Source organism: Toxotes jaculatrix, chromosome 3, assembly GCF_017976425.1.
Source record: "Toxotes jaculatrix isolate fToxJac2 chromosome 3, fToxJac2.pri, whole genome shotgun sequence".
NCBI lineage: Eukaryota > Metazoa > Chordata > Actinopteri > Toxotidae > Toxotes > Toxotes jaculatrix.
Window position 1 is genome coordinate 1,235,431 of NC_054396.1, and position 15,159 is coordinate 1,250,589.

Here is a 15,159-nt window from a genome sequence, read left to right on the forward strand (position 1 = left end):
AAAAAAAAAAAAAAAACTTTAAAAAGGTGATTTTCGAAAAGATGGGGAATGACACGAGGTTGCATCGTCTGTCTGTAGTTCGTCATCTGTTTCAAATGTAAGATCTCTACTGGTGGCATATGTATGAGTGTTTTTGTGTGTGTGTGAGATCAGATGATATAGCAGCATATAAGAATGTGGAGGACAGAGGGAGTCCGCTTCCAGATTGCTGTGAGTCAGATGGGAGCACTGGAGTGGTAAACTATTGGATGAGTTTGGAAATAAACCGGCCTGCAGCAGGAGGCCACAAAGGACATGTACAAAAATCACAAAGTTATTATGATAAGGATATATTTATATATGTATACATACAGTATTTCCATATATTAAAAAGCATAATATGAATTATACAAAGAAATAATAATAAAAGTTCACAGTAGCAGTTGTTACACCACCATAGGTAATTCTAACATGGGTGTGACTCGCTAATAAGAGAGAGAGTGACGACAAAACAAGGCAAAAGAAAAAAAAAGTTAAGAGGAAATTACTTTCAGAAAAAAAGCGCTACTTGTCTGTGGCAATAGGTTTAAAGATCTTGGTTCTTGTGATAAATGAGTGGTAATATGAGTATTATAGATGAGCAGGGTGGAGGAGGTAATACTGAGCTGAAGTCGACCAGCATTTTGTTACTGAGGCTGAGAGTCTGCGCCGTCCTCCATCCGCTGCCTTAACTGGTAGGTAGCAGGCAGAACAAAGTCCTTCACAGAAGCAGTTGGTTTAATAAGGGCCATAGGCGTGGAATGTCAAAAAAAAAAGAAAAAAAAAATCAGAGCTCAAGTGAAGAAAAGCCAAGTGAGTCAGCTTTAGTATAGGCAGTAACACTGACATTATATAGTGCAAACAAGAAAAGACAGAAAAGTGTTTCTCGTTGCCTACCGACGCCGTTGTGAAACTTAAAAATGCAGGTGCAAACCCTTCAGTAGGAGAACATTAAGACATAAAATGGCGAAAAAAAATAAATATCAAAAACTTTTTATCAGTGTAAAAAAGTAATCAGGTTATTCATTTTAACCAAGAGTCTGGCAAAAAAGGCCTCAAAAAGTCTTGTCCGCTATAGTTCCGTTTTACAAAGTTAAGTGCCTCCTTTGTGGGTTTGGGGGACCTCTCAGGGTGTTTGGACCCACCACAGGATGCCCTCAGCTCAGCTCCGGGGTTCTGAAGGGGCCTCTCTCACACCAATGACTCCATGCTCTCTGCCTGGTCGGACTGGTCGGACATAGACACCATGGTCCCGTTAATGTCCCTCGCCAGAGGTCCAGAGCTGTTCTCCGTGGTGCTAATGAGGCTGAGCAGAGCTTTGTATAGGTACTGGTACTGGTCCTGTGAACCAGTCAGAGACATATGGGGGGGACAAAGACAGACAGAGAAAAGAAAGTCAAGGTGGAGAATATATGAACACCATGCATCTTCTTCTTCTTTGAGTCATATCCTGTAGTCGTGCTGTAGCTTAACAGGCTTGCTGATTGTGGACGTATGTAGCAGCTGTATAACCAACCATTACATCCACGAGAACTTCAAAAACATGAGTCAACCATTACACAACGGGAAAATGTGAGCGTATGGAAAAAATACTGCAAAAGACATTGTGCTTTTCACCACACACTGTGACAGCTCGTCATGTAATATTCCTATAACTGTGCTTGCGCTCACAGTGTCTGTGAAGACTCCTGGCCTCATGAGGTTGATCATCTTGGCCACTTGGTAGATGTCGACGGTGCCCTCGCTCTCCAGCTGCTGAGACAGGGTGGTGAGGGCACACAACATGCCAGCTGACACTGTTCCCAACCTGACAACCGCACACACAGACACAGACACAGACACACACACAGACACACACACACACACATACACAGAGTCAGGGCCTGGGGTTAGCATTCATTTCCACAATTATCCCAGAAAAAGTGTCACCCAGTTCTCGTCCAATGATTCACCCACATGCCCTTGACTTTGTTGTTTTACAGGTGAAGCAGTAATGGGGCTGAAACCTTACTGCTCGCCTTGAAGATGGCATGAGAGGAAAGGTTCTGTGGTTATCAAAATTAAATCTGTTTTCTGTGCACAGCCCATATTGTGACTTGAAGGTGTCATTATGGAAAAGCATCATGGAGTGTCGAAGAGGGAAACGGAAAATAACAAAAAAAGACTAAATCTACTTTTTTGGGCCCATTGATGGCATCTTTGCCTAAGGGAAAATACTTACTATAGCTACATTTAATGTCATCTAACTGCTGTTTTACTTCCTGTGTTCTCTGGAAAACTCCACTGATTGTAAAGTATACATTCTGAAATGCTTCTTATACAAATATCATGTTTCACATGTTTTTATATTTAACACAGACCCACAGAGGTTTGTTACCTTTGTTGTCTATTGTTTTTTGGTCCTCACTGTGAAAGTGAAATGCGAAATACAACAATGCGCCATTTTTGAAAGTGAAACACCCTTATTTTTGCCATTTAAGGAGAAAGACAGTTTGCTCATTGTTCTGGGTCTCTGTCTCTCAGAGTTATGTTCACAGCAAGCTGAGGGGTATTAAGGAGGTGGCTGTTTGTTGTCATTGCAGCATTTCCATCTTTACCCTCCACCACCCAGGTCACGGCCCTGTTTGTATCTCCCCAGCTTGTAAAAATGGCAGTATACTTCATCAGAAAACGCTTCAGATGTCTGAGTTGGATGGGTGTGTCTCGACATTCACACCCTCTGCACACTGTGGATTGGTCAGCTATGTGGAGGTGTGAAAGCAGTTTGCACAACTATTTCTGTCATGATCTCTTTATTTAAATGATATCACATGTCCCCGTCTATGATAGTAGGCTTTTCACTATCCCTTCGAGTGTGGCCCTGTGGAACAGCTAGTTAAACTCTTCCAAAGATCTGATCAAAATTGCCTTTTGCTCACTTGTTCTGTTTTTCTTGATTGAAATCTGCTGTAGATCAGATCCTTTGGCCACAGGAAAGTCCCTTAGGGACTCAGTGGAGAATTCCTGATTTGAGGTGCTATGTAGACGTCTACTAGCTTAGTTTTTGAGACGTCCTTGACAACAGCTCAGGCAGGGAGCGAAGACCCTTACACAACAGGAACGTCACTTCTGCAATTCAAAATCTGTTAGCTAGCGCATCCACCTGAGGACGACAGCTCAGCCCAGCGTGAGGCTCCCTGGAGAATGCCGGGGTCGCCTTCACAATGTAAAGGGTCTCCTCTTCCATTAGCAGCCCTGTCAGGAGTGCACCAGAAACCGCTGCTTACAACCCATGCCTGGCTGAATAATGAGCACGCAGACAATTAGGACAAGCCTCTAACTGACAGTCTCTTAGGTGCTGCAAGCCGGCTGCACCATAGCAACCAGATGAAGCGCTCAATTAGTCGCTTTTCTTCTCAAGGATGCGACAAGCAATCTTCATTACTCTAATGAATAAACATGAGCGGAGCTGCTGAAGTGCCGTTCAAGAACACTAATGTGTGTCAATACGAAAGACACTTTCATTAATTTTAATTGGGCAGTTTATTGGGGTACCTGTGGTGGGGGGAGTCAGGGGGTTGTAGGGACTGTCACTTGTTGGAATGAAGATGGCTGTTTAGAAGTAAAGCAGGATAGTTACACTGCCAGTGTTTTTATATAGGGCGATAAAGTTTTTTTGTTCAAATACAAGCAAAATACTCTAACCTGGGAGTGGACACTGGGTTAATAACCACAGTATCATCTCAACATCAGTATGATTTCATATCTAATAATAATGTGAATATCATAAAGTTAAATCCTGGATTTCTAACCTGGAATCTGTTTTTTTTTTTGATTATGTGGGTCTGTCCATAAAACATAAATTGTATTATTTTTTAGTTCAGGTGCAGGGTATTGGATCTTATGTCTAATAAAAACCAAACAGGTTAGAAAAATCTCCAGAGATTTGTGCAGCACTTTCGCCTTCTATCCCCAGGAGGATCCAGTTATCAAAAATAAGATATACTGTATACTGTGTGTGTGTGTGTGTGTGTGTGTGTGTGTGTGTGTGTGTGTGGTTGGGATTAAATAAAACGTCAGACTGACTCGTCGTGGACGATGGTTGGTCCGTCACGGGTGGCCGCCTCCTCTTTGATGATGTTGATGAGCTCAAAGGTGCTGCTGATGGGTGCATCAGGGTTCGGCCACTTGGGGCACTGAAAGTGACGAACCTCTAATACATAGTCATCCTGGTGGTCAGACAGAGAGCGAGACAGGGAGACAAGTGGAAAGACCGTGAGAGAGAGAGAGCGAGAGAGACAGAAAGGTTAGATGAAGGATGTTTGATTTAAACAATTATATTGACTTGAACTTTCACCAAAGCAATGACACTGAGGTTTTCTGATCTGGGCAGGAATTAGTGTTGGTAAAATTAAGCTTCCTCTGGAGGCTGAAAACATCAGTCACACTAAATTTGCTTTGCTGTCAGTTGTTAGTCCATAAGTGTCAATGTGTTAGTGGACAGCGGACAAAGAGTGTGTTATTCTTCCTGTTCTTTAAAAGGTTCTGCTTTAAAAGGGTCTGATGTAGTACGCCTGTCAGTGTACACATTGTTACGTTTCACATTCTACTACATGAGCGTCTGTGTGCTCATATTGTATTCATTAAGTACAGGTCAGGCAGTTTGACAGTGTTTTACAGCTCTCTGTCTCTGTCACACACACACACACACACACACACACAGTAACCTGTGTAGCTTCGAGGATGAAGTCATGGATGCTGATCTGCTCCTCGTTGGACAGACAGAGTCGGTCTTTACTGATGAGGGTGACAGTGAACGCTTCACAGTTCATGGCCTCCTCCCGACTGGGCCAGTACACAAACTCATCCTCCGCCTGCAGAAGAGCACATGCACCATTTCACTACTGCATTTATTCATGCATTCATTCAGTTCATTTAAAAATGTATACCAGCATACAGTATCACTGTAGTATATAATCTGTATGTAGAAATATTGCAAAGTAGGCAGTAGTGTGTGTGTATCCTACCAGTCCGTGGTTGGCAGGCAGCATAACAATAATTTGTGCATTGTGGTCCCAGATCATTCTCCAGAAGTCTTTTGTGGTGTGGGGCAGAGGATGCTGGGTAATTATGAATTCATTACTCCGGTAGTAGCCCTGCAGAAAAATAAATAAACTAATTAACTACATGGGGATATTGTTTATGATTTATTTGTGTTTAGATTCTGGTTAAGACAGTGTAAACATACATTGTGACAAACAGCGACTAAGCAGAGCTCTGAAGGTTAAATCAAATCTGAGTGAAAGCTGGCATCTGCTGGTGATAGGATTACACTGAACTGCTGTTAGCTGAGCCACGAGTTCACACTCAACGACACATGGCAACTTAAAACCTGCTTTTTACAGGCCCTTTTCACTCTTTAAAGCCAATTTTAGAGAGCAGTACTCAGCCTGTAAACACAGTTGTATAATGTCTTCTTTGGTTCTGGAGGAGTTTCAAGAGAGCAGGAGAAAATGTCCCAGTGCAGTTATCTGGGTCATCTCCTGGTCAAGCTCAAGACTTTTGTGTTGCTGAGAGTATATCCCGTTAAAGGTAGAGTCCCTGATTTTATTATAGCAACTCTCCAAATTCCTCCCACTTTACTGTACTTGGCGTTCTGAAACCTAACTGTGAGCTGTGTTGAGTCAAAATGTCAACACTGAGCTGGTAGAAAATTTGGGGATTTGGGCATCAGCAAATCACAAAGTCAAGGGAGTGTGTGTTCAAACACACAGTCAGTGATGCTGACTAAGTGCGTTTTGACTTGATGTAACCTGCTCTGAGTCAAAACATCAGGGAGAGAGAGAGAGAGCGGAAAGATCAATCATTAACAGAAGAAGTGGAAGTACTGACCATGATGTAAGAGGCGTTAATGTAATCGGTTCCTTTGATGCCAGGCAAAGGTGACAGGCCGACCCTTGCTCCCTCCGCTGTTCATACATAGACAGAGGGTGCGGAGGGGAGGGGAGGGTGGAGGGAGAAAAACAATAGTCATTTCCCAGTTTATTTGAAAAGACCGATCCCACTGAAAGGCCACTCTGTGCGCATTCATTCACCCTCTTGCTGTTATTGGTTGAGCATGGACAGTTCTCAGTAATTCTTGGCTGGTGATTCACAGAACTGTGGAACAGCCAGTGACTGTAAACAGATTGTGTAACAGCTGAAGACAATAAAGAGAAGCTGAGTAATGACACTGACACCAGACGACCTATAGTCAGCGTACTGATCCATGTTAAGGTTTATCTCATGAGTTTGTGAAAGCTGGTGTGAAGATGATGTTCTTGTGCTGAAGTTGCAAACACAGAACTGTTCACATCCACATTTCTGAAACTCATAGCAGCAGACATTTTAGGGAACTTTGGTTGAATTACTTTTATTTTGTGTAGTATTAGAGCTGTTAACTTACATTTTGTAAGTTAACAGCAAATCAATCGGTATAATTTATAGTGACATGGGCTTTTTAATGGGAAAATGTTTCAGTCATGGTTGTCCGAGTTACTATATGCTCACATATACAAGCAATACGGTGACGCTGAGAATTGAATGTCAACTGGCTGATGGCAGCCATGTTTTTCTTTAACAAAATACATGAACTTACAGTGTGGTATGACCTTTGACCTTGGTCACACATTTCAAATATGAATTGTAGTCAATCTGTTTGATAGACACAGGCATTTCTCACTGTAATGCCCCATAATGGACAAAAATTTTTAAGCTAATTCAGGCTCACCTGTGAAGTTTATTGTTTACTGTGTAACATTCTTCTATAATACACATGCTGTAAACTTCAAGGTAATCTATAATATGAATTATGTGAACAGTTTCTACTGATTACAGATGTATGGTCCTGAAGTCAGTTTCATTTCAAATTTAACAAGTTTTTACACGAGCGTAACACTTACATGGCACCACAGAGGAATTCCGGTTTTTCTCTTTGTTGCACTCCTTCTGAGCGTTGAAGCATTCCATGAATCTAGCATTGCACTGTGTTACCAGCTGAAACACAAAAGAAGAAAATGTTTTTTGTTGTTGTTTTTTTCATTTTAAACAGAACCAACAGAAAAAAGGTAGAGATGGAGAAACATTTTCTGTCGTCAGTTGTTCCTTTGTGCTTCTACTGTTCTACTGTGACTGTAACAGAATGTGCTAAGGTTGTCAGGCATTAACCCTTTGATTCAACAGTATCAATAAGAGTTCTATAATCAGAGCTGAGGGTACAAGAGAAAGCAGCTCACAAAAGAAAATCCCCTGCTAAGAACAGAAACACACAGCAGCCCAAACTGGCCCAAAGAAGTTGAGAAACAACCACAAAGACCAGAGGAAAAACAAAAGAGCTAAAAACAATGACTTAATTCAGCAGTTCTAACCCTGTCATGAAATCAGAAATACATTACCATAACAGAGAAAGCTATTGTTTTGCGCACACTTGCCATCAAGTCCAGACCTTGGACTCGATTGCAGCATAAGTGATGAAATAACAGCTGTTGTCAAGACTTACAACCAGCCATCATCATAACACAACCAGCTCAAAGCAGGGCTGGGTGATGAGAGAATCTGAGAGACTGACCTGGAGAATATTTATTTCAGGACTAAATTATCAATTAGTATCAATATTTTACACGTATTTGATTTATCACTTATTAATTTGAGGAGAACCCTTAGTTTCTTATCAGAAAAAAAAAAACTCAGAATGTCCTGATTATGTGTTTTTTTGTTCCAAGTCCCAATCTGAATCATTTGAAAAGTATCTTTTTGATTCTGATCCAACTGTTCATCAAATTATTATAAATTAATGAAGCTAAAACTTCAGTATGTATTTTATATTTATTCTAATACATTTGAAAGTGTATTAGAGTGGAAACCAGAAGTTGATACCAAATGAGATTTTGCATATCACATCACATTTCCTTCACCGCCTTGTGAGTGAAGATGAACCGAGAGTATACACGAATGAAAACACAGGTGTGAAGACACCAGATTGTTATGGTTCATCAGTGTACGTTCACTCTTGACCAGCCATGTTCAAGTTGTTGTGCACCATGCATTTTGCGTGACAACACAAAATCTGTCCCTTCACCTTGAATTGTTTATCCAGACGTGTCTGGCCGTTGTGTCCTGGTGTCGTGATGCTGGTGAAGTAGCTCTGAAGCTGGCTGGCCGCCATTTCTGTCTCCTTCCCCAAAATAGCTTCCATCAAGGCATTGTGGATGAAGATGTACTGCTCCTGGATCAGTGAAAAGGTGACAAAAGCCCCCCAAAACAGGTTTTATTCCGGGTTTTACAAAATCATTGTACAGACAATCAGTCAAAAACTGTAATAGTGTAGTTTTTACAATGAAACCATCCATGTGTCCATGGTAAATTGTTTGATTTGTTTAACTACACCAGCTTTACACTGCAGTATCATATGTAACAGCATTCAGTTACTGTTTGTGAAGAAACTACACTGAATGGGTTTAAACCTATAATTGCCATTGTCTAAGAGTTTTGTGTTGGTTTTGTGTTTATCAGTCAATTCAGGACTTTGATACAGAGCGAGGTACTGTATCTCCACATCTACTGGCTATGAAGGTTCATGGTCCCAAGCAGATGATTCCTCCTTCCTCCTCCCTTTTCCTTTAAGCACCAGTATCAAACCAAAGCTTCCCCTTGACTCCATGGCTCATAATTTACCCAATGCATATCTACCAACCACATCTTTATGACATTCACAGTGGATACTGCATGACCTCTCGTCTAGTGCATCCATCCATCCATCCATCCATCCATCCCTTAAGAGCACTGTAGCAGGGTGTAAAGATGCCATGAATTTGGTACTTATATTCATTTATATCCATATTCAATCACTTAGCATTTCCTCTAATGTTACTCCAAATTTTCCACTTGATCACAAGATGTTGCATAATGTAATAGTTGCATTGCCATAACATTATTTGAATACATGTCTACCTCAGAAAATGTGAAACTCTTGGACCTGTAGTATCAGCAAGAAAGGCAGAAAAACTGTTTTGATCTTTACCCACCAGTGGAAGCAATGAGACCCTTGGATGTGTTTGCTGTTCATGCTCTCATCACTTAAATTACAATACATTTCCCAACGAGTCTCACAAACATTTTGTCCACGTACAGACACAAAGACAAATATACAAACCTCAGTCTGGACAAGGTAGTTGCGCTGGGTGCGTATGTGTTTGAGGAAGCCGAGTACATTTACTGTGCTCTTGTCTTTGATCTGCTGCAGCATGCTGTCGATGACGATGTACGTCCCTGTCCGACCCACTCCGGCACTGCAAACACAACACAGAGACACTGAGGACCAGCAGAAGCCAAAGGACATCCTGAGAGAGAATGGATGGATCCGGGCCTGAACCAGCCCACCAACAATTGCCAGTAACTTCAAGCTTCCATTTGTGACTGAAGGTTCACTGATGCTGCTTAGATAAGCGCTGGTAGTAAAAGCAGTTATTAAATAGGAAATAAAGCATAATGGTATTAACGGCTACAAGTTCTTTGAAATAAAAAAGACCTGAATAACACTGTAGTATTAGTTGCTTTTGTTTCACTATAATAATAAAAAAAATCTTATATGAAACTTTAGACCTTTATATGAATTAAATCTACAAAATGAAATAGACCCAGAATGACCTCGAATGTTCTGCTCTCACTATGAACAGGGATTTGTAATCACAGATGTCGGACTCATTATCCACCACGTGAACGCTGAGTCTTTCCTGCTTGTTCTAAAAGGTCTAAAAGTCTAAAAGATGGATGAGTGACGAAGGGAGTGAAAGTGAAATGAAAGCATCACCTGCAGTGAACGAGCATGGGTCCCATATCGGGCATCTGGGCAGCTGAGGACCTGCGGACAAAGGCGAGGACAGGCAGGGTGTACTCTGGGACACCCATGTCTGGCCACTGGGTGTAATGATACTGGAGCACGGTCCGTTCATTCTGAGCCCAAGCCTTAGCATTCCCCTTCCCAGCCTGGATGAAAGAGAGAAGGAAGAGATGGTCATTATTACATTTGGTACATTACGAAGTTGGTTTTGGAAGCATGAAGTAAAGTAAAGCTAAAGTAAAGCTCATTATCATCTAGTATAGTCTATCATCTAGCTATTAAATAATGGCTACAGATCACAATAGTAGCAGATTAATTAAAAGAAACACGGATCCTGAAAACTACATGACATGACTCTCTTCACTTTTTTCTATCTCAATCTTTATTATAATGATAACAAAGACAAAATCAAAACTTGACCTGCAGAGCACCACATTAGCCAAATCTAAAACCAGATTTGTACTTAAATTGATTTATTTTGACAGGAAGCCCCACTTCTTGCCCATCATTCTCACCTTTTTGACTTTTGCGTTGCGCAGTGTGAAACGGCGAACGGTGTAGCAGGCGTGAATTTTGGTGCTCTTCAATGTGACGACCATGTTGCCATACTCTTCGCTGTTCTCCGTTGGCCAGTACTGGTCACATTTTCTCTGTAGTGCAAACAGGCACACACACACACACAAACACTTTCATAAATATAATGTTCTCCACCATGGTACAAAATCATCCAATAAATGTTCCAGAGACACTCAGATAAAAGACAAACACAGCTTCCATATTGACGACTGTCCACCCATTAACTTTGGGAGGAGCAGGATGCTACAGGTCCATACAGCTTCCTCACGGTGGACAATTTCACTTGCTATATACACTATAAGCATTATCAGTAACTACAGTGATGAATTTGCCATGCCAGTGAGTCTGTACGCACAATACCAGAGGTCTCATTCATAACTGTTGCATTAGCACAATTAGTGCCAGAAAGATGCGTACGCTACGTCCCACAAACATGACAGGAGAATGTGTGTACCCGTATGGTATCAAACCAAAAATCATACATTAACAATGTGATAAACACTAAGGCCAGCTGGACTGTGTCTGTGCTCCTCAGACATGAACTGTTCCATGAGCACCACATTCCCAGACCCTCGGTCCTGATGAGTTTTAAAATTCACCACCACCAGAACACACACAAAATGTGTCAACTTTTCCCTGATATTCAAACATTTAATGTCCTGATTTCTTTTCATCTCAACCACATTAACTGATCAAATAATCATCAAGTTATGTAAAATGTTTTGTAAAATGATTTTAATTCCTATCCATATAGATTTGGTTAGAAAATCTTCGTGAAAAGCTCCACAGCACAGTCATGTGTGCGCTGTCGGAGGCACCAGGTGCTCTGGAGACACCACGGTGCTGCCACACACTGTGTTTGTGATCTGCCTTCTCCTGTCACCTCACCTGACACCTCTCCACCACCTGCACTCATCATCAACACTGAAAATAAGACAAACACCTGCATGCTGGATTTTGTTTTGTTTAAATACTTTGTTTGTGATTTCATCAGCTGTGCACATGTCAGTATAGACACTTCACAAATACCAAGCATGTGTAGCAAAGCATGTCTGTGTGACCACTTTGTTTAGCTTTGGGATTGTCCTCTTTGTTGCATTAACAGCAGCTGCAGCCATCCACCTCTCAGACTTTGTTCTGTCTCCATTCTCTACAGGAACAATATAAATCAGCATCCATGAGGGTTTTATAAATGAGGCCCCGGTGCAGTGGAGTTGGCTCACGTAAATTCAATTTAGCCATTATTAATTTTTTATTTTTTTTTAATTACACTGTTTTGACAGGTCAAAATGCCTGCTGCTGACAGAAACCTCTATGGTTGAGTCACTGCCACAACATGTGGCACTTTTCCAAATCAGTGCTGAGCAGAGCTTTTCTGTGTTTCTGGTTACTGAGTGTACATGACAGAGTCATTGGATTAAAAAGTGTTCGAAACATTTTTAAACCTTGTCTTAAACATCCAAAAATCTATGTTGAATTCATGTGAGTGTCAGAACGTACCCGTCCTTTCTCCACTAAGTTGGTGATCATGACGATGACGCCAGTATTTTGCTCCCACACCATTCGCCAAAAGTCCTCAAAGGTGGACTTGAGAGGTCCCTGGGCTGCGATGTAGGCTTGAGTCTTATTATAACCCTAGGGGATGAATAATGGGCAGAGACAGGCTATTAACTGGGTGACACGTGGAATACAGAAATGATATTAAACTATTACAATCTAAATGATTCCAAAGCTTGAGAAAATATCTTTGGGTTCTTTATTTTGTGTTTAGTCCAAAATCCAAAATCATTCTCTTTATCATGCACAGACACAAACACAGATCGGTTTTTGAAATTCCCTGGCGGAAGCACTCACATCCACATAGTTGGCATTGATGTAGTCGGTGTGTTTGGAGTCCTTCCCAGCGAGCAGCCTTAGCTTCACCCGGCTGTGGTCATCTAAGGAGGAAACCCAGAGCATTCAAACAGTTAGTGTGTATGTATAACTGAGACCATGGCAGGAGCTAAACTTAACCCTCACACTGCTCTGTCCATGTAATGTAGTTGACTTGGTGCCCTGCCAAGACACCTGTCACCCTTCCAACCAGGAAGCACATTAACCTTTGTCTTTAAAACAATGGTCAGTCTGAGTTATCTTTAACAGATAGCTAAGCAGCATGGCACCTTGACCTCCAATAAACCCAACACTGAGCTCCTTCCAGCCATGGCCAATGGCTGTGTGAGACATTAGCACCAGGCCTCTGTGTGGTGCTTCAGCTTTAGAGGGCTTGTGTTAACTTTTTACTGTAATGGTGGTCAGCTGGTTGGTCTGTTTAACAGTTAACATATACACTGAGGTTTGAAGAAAGATAACATGATTTCTGTTTCAAAATATTAAGAAAAAAAACACAGTAGCAGAAATCAATTTTTGGACAGGAAAGATTTGTGTGTTTTTGCACTGCTGGCTCAGAGAAACATGGCTGTTTGAGCCAAATGGTTCTGCAGGAGAATTCAGACATTCATTATAGTACAGCTTTTGTTCGGCATTATTTCTTCACCAGATTTTTACCAGGTCATTCTCTTTCCCATACTTTCCAAACTCTGTATACAAACACTGTAAAAAAAAAAAAAAAAGATCTATGTATGGTAATATTGTATGTTCCTCTCATGTTTTAAAGCATATAAAACATGTGACTCACACTGACTGCAGCAGTTTATACCACAACAGGGATGGACGTTTACACATAAAGTGTGTACTTACAGGCCACTATGTTGATGTATCTGTTCTTGTGCTTGTTGTCAGGGTGGTTGGAGTGCTCTGATGTGATCTTCATGTCGGCAGTGCACCGCTGAACCTCCTGGAGAGGAATACACACACACACACAGACACACCACTATGTCATTTGGTGTCATTATGTGTGTTACACTTTCAGGCAATGCATATTAAAAACAAATGGTTAGATTACACCCAGAGGATGAACATGAATTTTGTTCTTGACCCTGATTTTTTTTTTTTTTTCAAATACCACCAATTTGCTATGGTATTTACTTTACACATATGTTCCTCAGAGGATGAAAACATGAGATTTAGACCTAAAGCCTTGTTTCCCAATTGACTGTTCGTATTTACTTTGATAGGCTATGGATGCATCATTTGATGAACCACTTTATACAGATGGGGAAAAAAGTATGTAAGAAGTACACAGTAGGTCTGAAGAAACTTTGAACTGCTCTATGTCTCTTGCACAAAAGCTCTCCTAGTTTCACCTGTTCGGGCTGATTCCAGCTTCCTCAACCCCCCATTCTCTCTCTTTTCCTTCTTCATTCGTATTCTGTGGCAATAGCAGGTGTTCCTTTCTTCATACCTTGTGCTTAAATAAGCTACATTCCCTGCTTGGCACAGTCAGTTATTTTCTTGACCCAGTGGCACAGTACATGTTGGAAAGTAAAAGCTGCAGTGAAATTACAGGATTCACCCCGCAGATCTTTTTTTTTTTTTTTGTTTACTTCCTGTGATTTTTTTTTTCATAATCATTCTCCTATGTGGATCCTGCCTTATGGCTCTTGCTCAAAGTCCTAAAAATGACAGAGAGCAATTCTTGGATTAGCAGGCTGTGAATATATGTCAGTGTTTAATGTTGAGTTCCTGCCAAGCAAACAGCTGTTGGCTGCTAGCTCAGCATGGCCAGCAGGGAGGGCAGGCCCTGGATTTGGCTCTGACCCCTCCGTCTCATTTCCTCTGGAGCTTTACAGGCCACTCGCCTTGTTTTAGCACTATTAAACATGGATTCATCACACTAATTGGGATGGGGATTTATTTCGGGCGTAGCAGACTTCCCGGTGAGTATGCACGAGAGGTTCAGGTTGCAGTTATGATGGGAAGAAACAGGATTTGACTAGAGATGATGTCACACAGACAGGTGATATGATCAGCTGACGTTACATGAACTGGCCCACATACACACTTATACTCAACCGCATACAAGGACACACAAGCACTGACATTTGCACTCACACATATGCATCTGCACACATAAACACGTCCCGCTTCTGTTGCTGTCTTAGAACACGATCGTGGTGTGATGCCAAGTTCCTTTTTCTGTGACAGTGAATTTGTGTAACCGGGGACCTGGCTTGCAGTGCCGTATGGTACATACACTATCACGCTCTGCTCTCTCAGGCTGACACAGTGATGCAGCGGTGTTTCTTACTCGTTATCCAACCCAGCTTCATGATCCTGCTCCCAGAAAGGCTGGAATGTGCCTTTGGCATTGCGCGAATTTTCTACAAGTCCTCCAACTCATATAGGTCATTAGTCCCTCCCCTCTGATGCGACCTATTGGAGCGTCTCCATAATTAGCGCCACTACTGGCTGAGATATGCCACTGAGAAACTGTTAAAAATCACTGCTGAAAAATAAATAACTAATTCCTTTATCATAATAATAAAAGGTGGTAACAGGATCAGGAAAGAAGCAGGGTTTACGGTTGGTCAACCTTGGTCAAGGGCCAGTCCATCCACCTGGACCTCCACTCTATGTGTCTTTGTGTGTCCATGACAACATGACCTGATTTCCTCCTTGGCTCATCTCATAATTCCTAAGGCCACTAGAGGACTTTCCAAAATGTACATATGTAACATGATGCTCCATATTTTCCCACGGGTCTTCAGCTGGGTTCATATAAAAGCATTTTCCAGTGTCTGTTAAGTCCAAAATGGGGCGCAGGGAAA

At 41.6% G+C, this 15,159-nt stretch overlaps 1 protein-coding gene across 1 annotated transcript in view; it reads right to left on the minus strand.

Moving 5' to 3' along the window:
• Positions 1–408: 408 nt before the first annotated feature.
• LOC121179227 (receptor-type tyrosine-protein phosphatase gamma-like) overlaps positions 409–15,159 on the minus strand; it is a 322,725-nt gene continuing 307,974 nt past the window's right edge. The window contains exons 17-30 of the mRNA XM_041033942.1: positions 13,190–13,286; positions 12,305–12,387; positions 11,951–12,085; positions 10,390–10,524; positions 9,845–10,020; positions 9,188–9,323; positions 8,114–8,260; positions 6,939–7,032; positions 5,890–5,966; positions 5,025–5,153; positions 4,725–4,871; positions 4,084–4,226; positions 1,690–1,825; positions 409–1,359 (exon numbers count right to left, since the gene is read on the minus strand). Of these exons, the coding sequence (XP_040889876.1) occupies positions 1,210–1,359; positions 1,690–1,825; positions 4,084–4,226; positions 4,725–4,871; positions 5,025–5,153; positions 5,890–5,966; positions 6,939–7,032; positions 8,114–8,260; positions 9,188–9,323; positions 9,845–10,020; positions 10,390–10,524; positions 11,951–12,085; positions 12,305–12,387; positions 13,190–13,286 (1,785 nt within the window). The 3' untranslated portion in view covers positions 409–1,209. The remainder of the gene's footprint in view (positions 1,360–1,689; positions 1,826–4,083; positions 4,227–4,724; positions 4,872–5,024; positions 5,154–5,889; positions 5,967–6,938; positions 7,033–8,113; positions 8,261–9,187; positions 9,324–9,844; positions 10,021–10,389; positions 10,525–11,950; positions 12,086–12,304; positions 12,388–13,189; positions 13,287–15,159) is intronic.